This window comes from Portunus trituberculatus, chromosome 1, assembly GCF_017591435.1.
Source record: "Portunus trituberculatus isolate SZX2019 chromosome 1, ASM1759143v1, whole genome shotgun sequence".
NCBI classification, from domain to species: domain Eukaryota; kingdom Metazoa; phylum Arthropoda; class Malacostraca; order Decapoda; family Portunidae; genus Portunus; species Portunus trituberculatus.
In genome coordinates this window covers 3,730,944-3,743,724 of record NC_059255.1, presented here as the reverse complement: position 1 = coordinate 3,743,724, position 12,781 = coordinate 3,730,944, and the positions used below count along the sequence as shown (strand labels likewise).

At 36.1% G+C, this 12,781-nt stretch overlaps 2 protein-coding genes across 2 annotated transcripts; both read left to right on the top strand.

The window, feature by feature from the left end:
* Window positions 1-472: 472 nt before the first annotated feature.
* Window positions 473-5,771, top strand: LOC123500163 (trichohyalin-like). The gene is made up of 2 exons (XM_045249143.1): window positions 473-727; window positions 2,332-5,771. Exon 2 carries the CDS (start codon window positions 2,361-2,363, stop codon window positions 5,769-5,771), a length of 3,411 nt encoding a protein of 1,136 aa, XP_045105078.1. The 5' UTR covers window positions 473-727; window positions 2,332-2,360.
* Window positions 5,772-6,322: 551 nt separating this feature from the next.
* On the top strand, window positions 6,323-7,783 carry LOC123499553. The gene is made up of 2 exons (XM_045248109.1): window positions 6,323-7,225; window positions 7,337-7,783. The coding sequence occupies exons 1-2, from the start codon at window positions 6,323-6,325 to the stop codon at window positions 7,781-7,783; spliced, it is 1,350 nt and encodes a 449-aa protein (XP_045104044.1).
* The last annotated feature ends 4,998 nt before the right edge of the window (window positions 7,784-12,781 follow it).

The window sequence follows — 12,781 nt, the reverse complement described above, 5'->3', positions numbered from 1 at the left end:
AGTCACTAACATTAAGGACAATTTGTAAGATTCGTGTTTATAAAGCTGGAAATTGCTTGGGAAATATATGTGTTACGGGAAACATTATATTGCAGTGTGGGAGAAGGGGGAAACGAAAGAAAATCATGTTTCCCCACCTCCCTCCTGCAACACATTATAGTCAGTAATTAAATGGAAGAACAAGTACAGATGCATGTTTATAAAGCTGCAGATGACTTAGAAAAATATATGTATCTCTGGGAACATTATATTGCAGTGTGGGAGAAGAGAGAAACGTAAGAAAATTGTCATTATATCCCTCCCTTCTACAACACTTATTATAGACAGTGATTAGAACAGTTACAAAGCTGCAAATAACTTTCAAGATAGCAAGACTGAATGAAAATAAGGAAAAAATGCTCAAAATACGAATGATTGAAACTAGACAGAAAAATCAAGAAATAGAATAAAAAAAAAAAAACAGGAAAAAAACATCAGACCACCACTGGAAAAATAGATAAAACTAAACAAAAAGAAAATGAGAAAAAATAAAGAAGAAAAATGAGAAACAAGTTAATGGACCGTTAGAGAGACGTACTGTTAATGGTCGTACAAAACAAATCAACGTGGTTTAAATGCCCACCATACTGTAAGAACTCCTCTCAATGAACAAGACATTAGCAAGATGAGAGGCCGAGACAGTGATAACACGCCATGCTGAGGGACTGGTAGAAGTAATACAGTGTTGGTAAGTAATATAACTCTCTCTCTCTCTCTTTCTCTCTCTTCTCTCTCTCTGAATATAGAAAGTTTGGTTTGGTCACCGTGAAAAGTAATGGGTTTGGACGAGAAATAATGGGTTTGAGTAAGGAATTATGGGTTTAGGACGAGAAATAATGGATTAGAGACAAATTTGTATATATTTTTTGCAGTAATAATGGGCTTGGACGATGAATAATGGGTTTGAGTAAGGAATTATGGGTTTAGGACGAGAAGTAATGGATATGAAAGAGAATTTGTATATATTTCTTGCAATAATAATAGGCTTGGACGAGAAATAATGGGTTTGAGTAAGGAATTATGGGTTTAGGACGAGAAATAATGGATAAAAGACAAATTCGTATATATTTTTTGCAGTAATAATGGGCTTGGACGATGAATAATGGGTTTGAGTAAGGAATTATGGGTTTAGGACGAGAAGTAATGGATATGAAAGAGAATTTGTATATATTTCTTGCAATAATAATAGGCTTGGACGATGAATAATGGGTTTGAGTAAGGAATTATGGGTTTAGGACGAGAAGTAATGGATATGAAAGAGAATTTGTATATATTTCTTGCAATAATAATAGGCTTGGACGAGAAATAATGGGTTTGAGTAAGGTATTATGGGTTTAGGACGAGAAGTAATGGATATGAAAGAGAATTTGTATATATTTTTTTGCAATGATAATGGGTTTAGACGTGAAGTAATGGGTTTGAGTAAGAAATTATGAGTTTAGGACGAGGAATAATGGATATGAAAAAGAATTCATATATATTTTTTTGCAATAATAATGGTTTTAGACATGAAATAATGGGTTTGAACAAGAGATTAACAGATTATGAGTTTAGGACGAGAAATTATGTATATGTAAAGGAATTCGTATATATTTTTTGCAATAATAATGGGTTTAGACGTGAAACAATGGGTTTGAGGAAGGAATTATGGGTTTAGGACGAAAAATAATGGATAAAAGACAAATCCATATATATATTTTTTGTAGTAATGGGTTTGAATGAGAAATAATGGGTTTGAGCAAGAAATTTTAGGTTTAGGACAAGAAATAATGGATAACAAACAATAATTGATATGTTTGTTACATTGATCAGTAACACACAGCAATACATGTGTGACTTGATCAAAATTGTCTTGCTAACCATTTCATTCATTCATGTTTTGTTTTTCTGTATTTCTTCACTTTTCCTTTTGTCTTCTTTTACCAAGTCATGACTATTAAACTCTATTCTTGTTCCTGTTTCCTTATTTTCATTGTAACAAGAATCCAAAACCTTTAAGTGGAAATCAATTCTTTCAATACTGGAACATTTTTACTGTGAAGTTTTGGTGTGATTAAGCAGATTTATTGAGATTAGGAAGGATCTATGGAAGTCAGAAGATTAATGGCCAGAGTCTTCACTATTTCAATACCCAACATAAATTTCTGAAGCTGTATAAAATCACTAAATAGAAAGCAGAGTGAATATGAGAACATGTCAAGGTATTGAAGGAGTTAATGGATTTTATAAATAGTGCATGACACCATAAACCTCACCAGAACAGCATAGGATTAACACTCGCTCCCTCACCAGGACAAGAGGCAAGAAAGACACACACAAAGATGGTTGGTCCAGTCTTATCAGGGCCCATTATTGGATCCACCCGGGGCTCTGAGGTGGGTGGCCGGCCGCAGCCCCTCACACACCCTAGACTGGAGGCGTATGACAAGGCAGTTCTGGGGAGAATGACAGCTTACTGCTTCTTGTGTGAGAAAACTGTGTTGGGCGCCGAGATTCTCCTACACTTGTTCTTTGGTGAGCTCGGGTGTAAATACTGCAACTTTTCCATTAAAAACTGTGCTGCCTTTCGCACGGACTACCCCATGACTGGTAAGTGTCATGGCTGCAGCGAGGGGCACAACGCGAACCGCTGGGTGTCACCAACGACCAAATACATCACCTACCACACACGCAAACATCTCTCCATTGCTTCAGGAACCCAAAGTCATGAATTACCAAAGGCTAAAGTAATGGATTCAGCTTCGAAGTATGTCCGCGCTTTGCTTCCCCTGCGAGGCATCTACCCCTGGCGGTCTGCTCTCAAGATGGTGGCTAAGGCAGGCACAGCGATTGATCTTAGTAACCTGCCACCTCGTCTCAAGTGCCTCAAGACAACTGGGGCAGAGACAGGCCAGGTTAAGATGTTTGGTGTCAGTGGCCTTCTCTCGACAGAAAAGTCACTGGTTGTACTGCAAAGACTGGAGGAGAGAAGGGCGTTGCAATTTAAGTCAGTGTTTGGAAATGATGCAGAAGACCTTGGTGATGAAGAAGGACAGTCAGGGTTAGTGGAGAAAGGAACAGTCACACAAGCAGGGTTGGATAGAGCATTGCCAGTGGAAGCAGTGAAGTGTGAGAGAACAGAACTGGAGAACTCATTTGATAGCAGTGACTCAGTTGATATGCAAGAAATAGTTATAAAGAAAGAAATAAAAGAGGAAAGACAGCTATCACCTCAAAATATACATGACTTCTTGTATGATGATATGATGGAAGAAATTGTGAAGGAAGAAATGGAGGTGGAAGAACGATTACCACCACAGAAATACGAGACAGGCAAACAAGCTGACTCATTTAAAAACAGAGATAAAGACTCGAGTGATATGATGGAAGAAGTCGTGAGGGAAGAAATGGAGGAGGAAAGACCACCATCACCACATAAATCACAGACCTTAATGAAATATGAGACGAACGAAGTGGCTCATCAAGAAGAGAAGAAAGAACACAGAATCTCACTACAAGAACTAGGAAAAAGTGATGAGGGGAAGATTAAACAAGAGAACACACTTGGTTGTATAGGAGAAACTGGTGCTGTTGTGAAAAAGTCAATATTGAGGTTTGTAAGGAAGGAAAACAAGAGAATAACATTAATACAACCAAGACAACATGAATTTGAGAACTTTGAACAGGTTAAAGTAGAAAACACCATTGAAAACACACAAGACATGGCTGGAGAGAGAACAGAGAATATAGATACCAAGAAGAAGAAAATAAATGTTGAAAACACAGAAATTAAGCTTGAAAACATAGAAAATGCACAAGAGAACACACAAAATATGGCTGAAGAGAGAACAGAGAACAGTCAGAACACTCACACCAAGAAGAAGAGGAAGGAGGAAAAGGAAATAAAGATTGAAAACACAGAAATTAAGCTTGAAAACATACACAATTCACTTGATAACGAAGACAGAGACTTAAATGATATGATGGAGGAAATTGTGAAAGAAGAGATGGAGGTGGAAGAACAACTGCCACCACAGAAATATGAGACAGATGAACAAGAACAGGCTGACTCATTTGAAGACAAAGATAGAGACTCAAATGATATGATGGAAGACGTTGTGAAGGAAGAATTAGAGGAGGAAAGACATTTATCACCTCAAAATATACAGGACTCATTGTTTGATGATATGAAGGAAGATGTAAAGGAAGAAAGGAAAGTGGAAAGGTCATTATCACCACAGAAACATGAGACAGACGGACAAGAACAAGCTGACTCACTTGAAAACATAGATAGACACTCAAATGATGTGATAGAAAATGCTGTGAGGGAAATAATGAAGGAGAAAGAACAATTATTACCACAGAAACATGAGACAGACGGACAAGAACAAGCTGACTCATTTGAAGACAGAGATAGAGACTCAAATGATATGATGGAAGACGTTGTGAAGGAAGAATTAGAGGAGGAAAGACAGTTAGCACCACAGAAATCACAGAGCTTGGTGAAATGTGAGACAAGTGCAGTGGGTGATTTGGAAGAGGAGAAACACAGAATCTCACTACAAGAACTAGGAAAAAGTGATGAGGAGAAGATAAAACAAGAGAACACACTTGGTGATATAGGAGAAACTGGTGCTGTTGTGAAAGAGTCAATATTGAGCAAGAAAAACAAAACAATAACGTCAACACAAATAACACAACACAAATCTGAGAACTTTGAACAGGTTAAGGTAGAAAACACCATTGAAGACACACAAGACATGGGCGAAGAGAGAACAGAGAACATAGATACCAAGAAACACAGGGAGGAGAAGAAGAAGAAGGTAAAGATTGAAAACACCTTTGAAAATGCAGAGATTAAAATAGAAAACACACAGAATATATTAGAAACCACACAAGAAAGATACCAAGATACCAAGAAACACAAGAAGAAAAAGATGATAAAGATTGAAAACACTTTTGAAAATGCAGAAATTAAGGTAGAAAACACACAGAATGCCTTAGAAAACACACAAGACATGGATGAAGAGACAACAGAGAACATAGATACCAAGACACACAATAAAGAAAAGAGGAAGAAGATGATGATAAAGATTGAAAACACCTTTGAAAACACAGAGATTAAAATAGAAAACACACATAACACACTAGAAAACTCACAGAAAATGCCTGAAGAGAGAACAGAGAACATAGATACCAAGAAACACAAGAAGAAGATGATAAAGATTGAAAACACCTTTGAAAACACAGAAATTAAACTAGAAAACACACAGAATGTCTTAGAAAACATACAAGACATGGATGAAGGGAGAACAGAGAACACAGACACCAAGAAACACAAGAAGAAGACGAAGAAGATGATAAAGATTGAAAACACCTTTGAAAACACAGAAATTAAACTAGAAAACACACAGAATGCCTTAGAAAACACACAAGACATGGATGAAGGGAGAACAGAGAACACAGACACCAAGAGACACAAGAAGAAGACGAAGAAGATGATAAAGATTGAAAACACCTTTGAAAATGCAGAGATTAAACTAGAAAACACACAGAACATCTTAGAAAACACACAGGAAATGCCTGAAGAGAGAACAGAGAACATAGATACCAAGAAACACAAGAAGAAGAAGATGATAAAGATTGAAAACACCTTAGAAAACACAGAGATTAAACTAGAAAACACACAGAATGTCTTAGAAAACACACAGGAAATAGCTGAAGAGAGAACAGAGAACATAGATGCACCTTAGAAAACACAGAAATTAAACTAGAAAACACACAGAATGTCTTAGAAAACATACAAGACATGGATGAAGAGAGAACAGAGAACAAGAAAACACAGAAATTAAACTAGAAAACACACAGAATGTCTTAGAAAACATACAAGACAGAAAATAGAAAACACAAAAACATACAAGACATCACAAACACATTTCCAAACAAAACAGGGAGGAAAAAATTGACCCTGCTAAACCCTGTAGAATTGAGTCCCCCTGCTGCCACAGACACAGACACCCTGCCAGCACCACACAAGAGGCAGATGGACACCTCCCCTGATGTCCCTGCCAGGAAACATAAAAGGAGAAGGGTAGAAGCAGAAGAGGTATGTGTGCTAATCCCTGTCAGGAGAAGGAAGAAGAAAAAGAGGGTCAAATTTGGAGAATTAATGATACGAATCCCTGCCAGTGTAGAGAACAGATGTGACAGGGTTGGAATAGACTCTGCTACCCCTGCCAGTGATAATGTAACCCCTGCCAAGGAAGCCAAGAGGAAGAAAAAGGTAAAATCTGGAGAAATAATAATGAAAACCCCTGCCAGTGTAGAGAACAGATGTGACAGGGTTGGAATAGACTCTGCTACCCCTGCCAGTGATAATGTAACCCCTGCCAAGGAAGTCAAGAGGAAGAAAAGTGTAAAAACTGGAGAAATAATGATGAAAACCCCTGCCAGTGTAGAGAACAGATGTGACAGGGTTGGAATAGACTCTGCTACCCCTGCCAGTGATAATGTAACCCCTGCCAAGGAAGCCAAGAGGAAGAAAAAGGTAAAAACTGGAGAAATAATGATGCAAACCCTTGCCAGTGTAGAGAACAGATGTGACAGGGTTGGAATAGACTCTGCTACCCCTGCCAGTGATAATGTAACCCCTGCCAAGGAAGTCAAGAGGAAGAAAAGGGTAAAAACTGGAGAAATAATGATGAAAACCCCTGCCAGTGTAGAGAACAGATGTGACAGGGTTGGAATAGACTCTGCTACCCCTGCCAGTGATAATGTAACCCCTGCCAAGGAAGTCAAGAGGAAGAAAAGGGTAAAAACTGGAGAAATAATGATGAAAACCCCTGCCAGTGTAGAGAACAGATGTGACAGGGTTGGAATAGACTCTGCTACCCCTGCCAATGATAATGTAACCCCTGCCAAGGAAGTCAAGAGGAAGAAAAGTGTAAAAACTGGAGAAATAATGATGCAAACCCTTGCCAGTGTAGAGAACAGATGTGACAGGGTTGGAATAGACTCTGCTACCCCTGCCAATGATAATGTAACCCCTGCCAAGGAAGTCAAGAGGAAGAAAAGGGTAAAAACTGGAGAAATAATGATGAAAACCCCTGCCAGTGTAGAGAACAGATGTGACAGGGTTGGAATAGACTCTGCTACCCCTGCCAGTGATAATGTAACCCCTGCCAAGGAAGTCAAGAGGAAGAAAAAGGTAAAAACTGGTGAAATAATAATGAAAACCCTTGCCAGTGTAGAGAACAGATGTGACAGGGTTGGAATAGACTCTGCTACCCCTGCCAGTGATAATGTAACCCCTGCCAAGGAAGTCAAGAGGAAGAAAAGGGTAAAAACTGGAGAAATAATGATGCAAACCCTTGCAAGTGTAGAGAACAGATGTGACAGGGTTGGAATAGACTCTGCTACCCCTGCCAATGATAATGTAACCCCTGCCAGGAAACATAGGAAGAAAAAGGAAAAAAATGTTACATCTTTTGACACTGTAGCTTCCCCTGCCAGTGAGAATTACCCTGCCAAGGAGTACAGGGTGAAAATAAACTCAAATATCCCTGCCAATAATGAGTTTATCCCTGCCAAGATGCACAAGAAGAGGAAGAAAAGAAAACTAAAGGATACATGTGTTTCTAGCCCTGCCAGGATATTTCACATTCTCCCACAAGCAACCAGCACCCCTATCAATGCCACAAACCCACTGTCAAACCCCAAGAAGAAGAAAAAAGTGAAATATACCTCTGCCAGTGAAGAAAACTAAGGTACCCCTGCCACTGTCCCTCACACCCTTCCATGTAACCGTGCCAAGAAGTGCCGTTTTAATTATTACTTATTTTGTTTAGTTTATTTGTTTGTTTACACGAGATTAAAGGACAAAGATAATTTCAAACGTAAATTCTCTTTGTTTCTAAAAATGTGTATATATGGCAATTGATTTTTTCTAATTTATTGAGAATTGTAATGCATGAATAAAGTGAGAAAAAGGGAAAATGTTTCGTCTTTACGGGAAAAAATTGTATTGGGTAATCCCACAAATGAAATATACCAAAAAATAAAGTAAGGAAAAATGTGTGTTATTTCATTGTTTTCATTTTATCTATAGTTTTTCTTTTAATACTCTTCAATAACTTTACCAACATTGAAGGAAGTGACCTCTTCAATACTGGCACACACTTTTTACCTTGAGTTTGGGTATCATTAGACAATTTAAAAGGTAAAATTAGTGTTAGTATTTCATTGTTTTCATTTTATCTATAATTTTTCTTTTTAATAATTAACCTCTTCAATACTGGGATGCACTCTTTAAATTGAGTTGTGTATCATTAGACGATTTAAAATGTAAAGGTAGAAAGAAAATGTGTGTTATTTCATTGTTTTCATTTCATCTATAGTTTTTCTTTTAATAATCTCCAACAACTATAGCAACATTGAAGGAATTAACCTCTTCAATAACAGGGCTCATTTTTTACCTTCAGTTTGGGTATCATTAGACTATTTAAAAGGTAAAGTTTGAAAAAAATGTTATTATTCATTTTCATTTCATCTATAGTTTTTCTTTAATAATCTCCAATGATAATTAATCTGTTCAATACTGGGACACACTTTTTTATCTTGAGTTTTGTGTATCATTAAACCATTTAAAAAGTAGTTTGAAAATTTTTTTATGATTTCATTTTCATTATATCTATAGATTTTCTTATAATGATCTCCAATAATTGTTACAACATGGAAGGAATTAAGTTCTTCAATACTGGGATGCACTTTTACCTTGAGTTTTGGTATCATAAGACAATTTAAAAGGTAAAGTTTGAAAAAAAAAAATTATTTCGTTTTCACTACATCTATAGTTTTCTCCAATAACTAATAACACTGAAGGAATTAACCTCTTCATACTGGGACCCATATTTACCTTGAGCTTGTGTATCTTTAGACAAATTAAAAGGTAAAGTTAGAAAAAAATGTGTTATTATTTCATTGTTTTCATTTGATCTATAGTTTTCTTTAATAATCTTCAGTAACTCTAACAACATCAAAGGAATTAACCTGTTCAATACTGGGATGCGCTTTTTACCTTAAGTTTTGGGTATCATTAGACCATTTTATTGATATTAGTTAGAGTCTAGGGAAGTTAAAAGATTAATGGCCAGAGTCTATGCTATTTTAATCCCCACATAAGTCTCTAGAGCTGCATAAAATCACCAATAGTAAGCAGAATAAATATGAATACTTGTCGTGGTACTGAAGGGGTTAATACTAGTCTAAAATAATATACATATAATAAATAGATAAATAAAAAATAAAATGCAATGATTAAATAAAGGATGACAAGAAATACTAAAACAAATCACTCTTTTGATAATTTTGAGGTGTTTCTATTGTGTTTATTGAAATTGTGGAGTAGATATTGTAGTTTTTATTAGCATTACCTCCGCAATCTGTAAGAATTTTGGTTAGGATAATGGAGACATATTTTTTGAAGATGAAACTTTTATTGTGGTTAGTTTTGGTTTTAGTTTCATTAGATTAGATTAAGTTAGATAAAGATATGGTTGACTTACAAATATATCTCAAACTTTTATTTGCGCAAGTTTGTTTTTGTCTGTTTAGATTAGGTTAGGTTACTTCAATGATTTTTCAAGCCTATGTGGTTTTAGAGTTTTGAATTTTGTTGCGTATTACCTCACATGCCAGTACACCGATGCCCTACCCAGATGATTAACAAAACTCTAAGCTGTGTTTGTTAAATGACTTTGGTTAAATGTTTTAGTCTATGTGTCTTTAGAGTTTTGAGATATGCTTAGTACCTCACACACCAGTACACCAACACACTACCCAGATGATTAACAAAACTCTAAGGTATGTATGTGTATTTAGCTTCAACAATCTTTTGGTCTGTTTGTCTTTAGCATTTTGAGTTGTTAGCTTATGTTACTTGCTACCACTCACACCAGTACGTCACAATTATCAAGCTAATTAACAAAACTCTAAGCTGTGCATGTTTATTTGGGGTTCAAGAATCTTTCAATCTATGTGTCTTTAGGGTTTTGAGTTGTTAATGTTGCTTATTACCACACACACCAATACGTCACAATTATCAAGCTTATTAACAAAACTCTAAGCTGTGTATGTTAGTTTATTTGGGTTCAACAATCTTTCAATTTGTGTCTTGAGTTTTGTGTTATGTTGCCTACTACCACACACACACAAGAGTACACCAACACACTACCCAACTTATTAACAAAACTCTAAGCTGTGTATGTTTATTTGGGCTCAACAATCTTTAAGTCAGTGTGTCTAGAGTTTTGAGTAGTTAGTTTGTGTTACTTGCTACCTCACATACCAGTACATCAATACACTACCCAGCTCATTAACAATACTAGCTGTGATGATGGTTCCTTTCCTTACTAGTAGACCCAAATACAACACATCCCCCTGTACATCAGCACACTAAGATGTCAAGCTGTTACCAGTCCCTCACTAACACACTCCTCTCAACACAACACACACAACTGATTGAGATGCTAAGCTGTGGTGATGAAGCTCTGCTAAAATTACCCCCCAGAACAACACACTGTCTAGCTAGTTAAGAAACTGAAATATGTCAAAAATGGGTTATTTTGGTGTTTTCCAGCATTTTATGCACCAAAACTCAGAAATGAGGGCAAAACACTATATTTGTTAAAACATCTTATTTATGTGTTTTTAAGGTGTTTTATGAAAAAAAACTATCCATTGAAAATTTTGTATATTCAAGTCATTTTACATTATGCTTCAAAACGATGTAATTGATGAAAACAAGCCAATATAGAGAAACCAAAGTAAAAGTAGGAAAAATGTGTTATTTTAGTGGTTTACAGCTTTTTTGCACCAAAACACAGAAATGCAGGAAAAATGGATGATTACACACTATTTGTTTAAGGAACTGAAATTTTGGTGCATAAAATACTTCAAAAAACCAAAATAACACATTTTTTACATATTTCAATTCTTTAAACAAATAGTGTACAATCATAGATTTTGACTATTTCTGTGTTTTGGTGCAAAAAAGCTGAAATCCACCAAAATAACACGTTTCTCTTACTTTAACCTTGGTTTCTCTACATTGGCTTGTTTTCATCAGTTTTATCCTTTTGAAGCATAACAATATAAAATAACTTGAATATACAAAATTTTCAATCGAGATAGTTTTTTTTGTAAAACACCTTAAAAACACATAAATAAGACGCTTTAGCAAATATAGTGTTTTACCTGCATTTCTGAGTTTAGTGTATAAAATGCTGGAAAACACCAAAATAACCCGGTTTTGAAATATTTCAGATCCTTAAACAAATAATGTGTAATCATTCGTTTGGCTGCATTTCTGTGTTTTCTGCAAAAAGAGGAAAACCAATAAATTAACAAGTTTTCCCTATTTTTACTTTGGTTTCTCTATATTGGCTTGTTTTCATCAATTTTATTGGGTTGAAGCATAACAATGTAAAATAACTTGAATATACAAAATTTTCAATCCAGACATTTTTTTTTCATAAAGCACCTTAACCCGCTAAGACCGATGGCCGCAAAATTCGCACCCTCCCATTACCGCAATTATCATAAAAATCAACTCTTATAAATTACTCTGGAAAAAAATCTGCTGTTAGTAGACATGACAATGCATCATCCTACAAGTTTTTATTGCTCTACTCACTATGGTTGTGTCAGAATAATAACCGATAATTGGAGAAGATTGTGGTAGCGGCAACTCGGGGGAGGTGCTTTTATGTGTATTCTTACATAATGTAAGGCACTGCTCATGTTTTTATGTGTTTTCACATGTTTTCGTGTTTTCACTCATATTGGCTGATTATAGTTACGTATGTTTTTATCAAGCGTGGGTGACGATGTTGTCACAATAGCGGGGTCGGGATCTACCTCCAACCTGTGCACTTTCCGTCTTGTCCCGCCTTGTCTATCACTTTTATCACTAAACTTTAGCTTCCTCTTAGCTCCAGTAGCCATAGTTGTAAATAATAGTTCCTTAAATAAGTAAATACGTAAATACGTAAATAATTATCACCGCGACACGACGCTCACGCACCTCACAGAAATTTGCGGTAGACTAGCTGGCTAGAGCCTAAAATTAGCAAGGTGGTCAAGCCCACCATCTATCTCTCTCTTACTTTCCTTCACCCCTTCTCTTCCCACCCACTTTCTCTTCAGCTAGCTAGCTTCACCCCCCTTAAAAAAAAAAAAAAAAAAAACTTTCTAGAGCGGTGTGCTTCTTGGGAGCCGACAGTACTACCATAGGCCTACGTCATGACCAAATATAGCAGCGCTACCAATGCTAGCGCGGTTTTTATTAGCGCTCAAAGTAGCTGCCCCATTTAAGGACTCGGAAGTGTGCAATGCAGCCCTATTTAAGGCCTGTCGGACTTTACGGGTTAAAAACACATAATTAAGATGTTTTAACAAGTATAGTGCTATGCCTGCATTACTGAGTTTTGTTGCATAAAATGCTGAAAACACCAAAATAAACCAATTATGACATATTTCAGTTCCTTAAAGAAATACTGTGTAGTCAGGCGTTTTCCCTTTATTTCTGTGTTTTGGTGGAAATAATCTGAAAACCAGTAATATAACACGTTTTTCTTAATTTTACCTTGGTTTCTCTATATTGGCTAGTTTTCATCAATTTTATTGTTTTAAAGCATAATGTAAAATGACTTGAATATACAAAATTTTCAAACGAGAAAGATTTTTTTCATAAAACACCTTATAA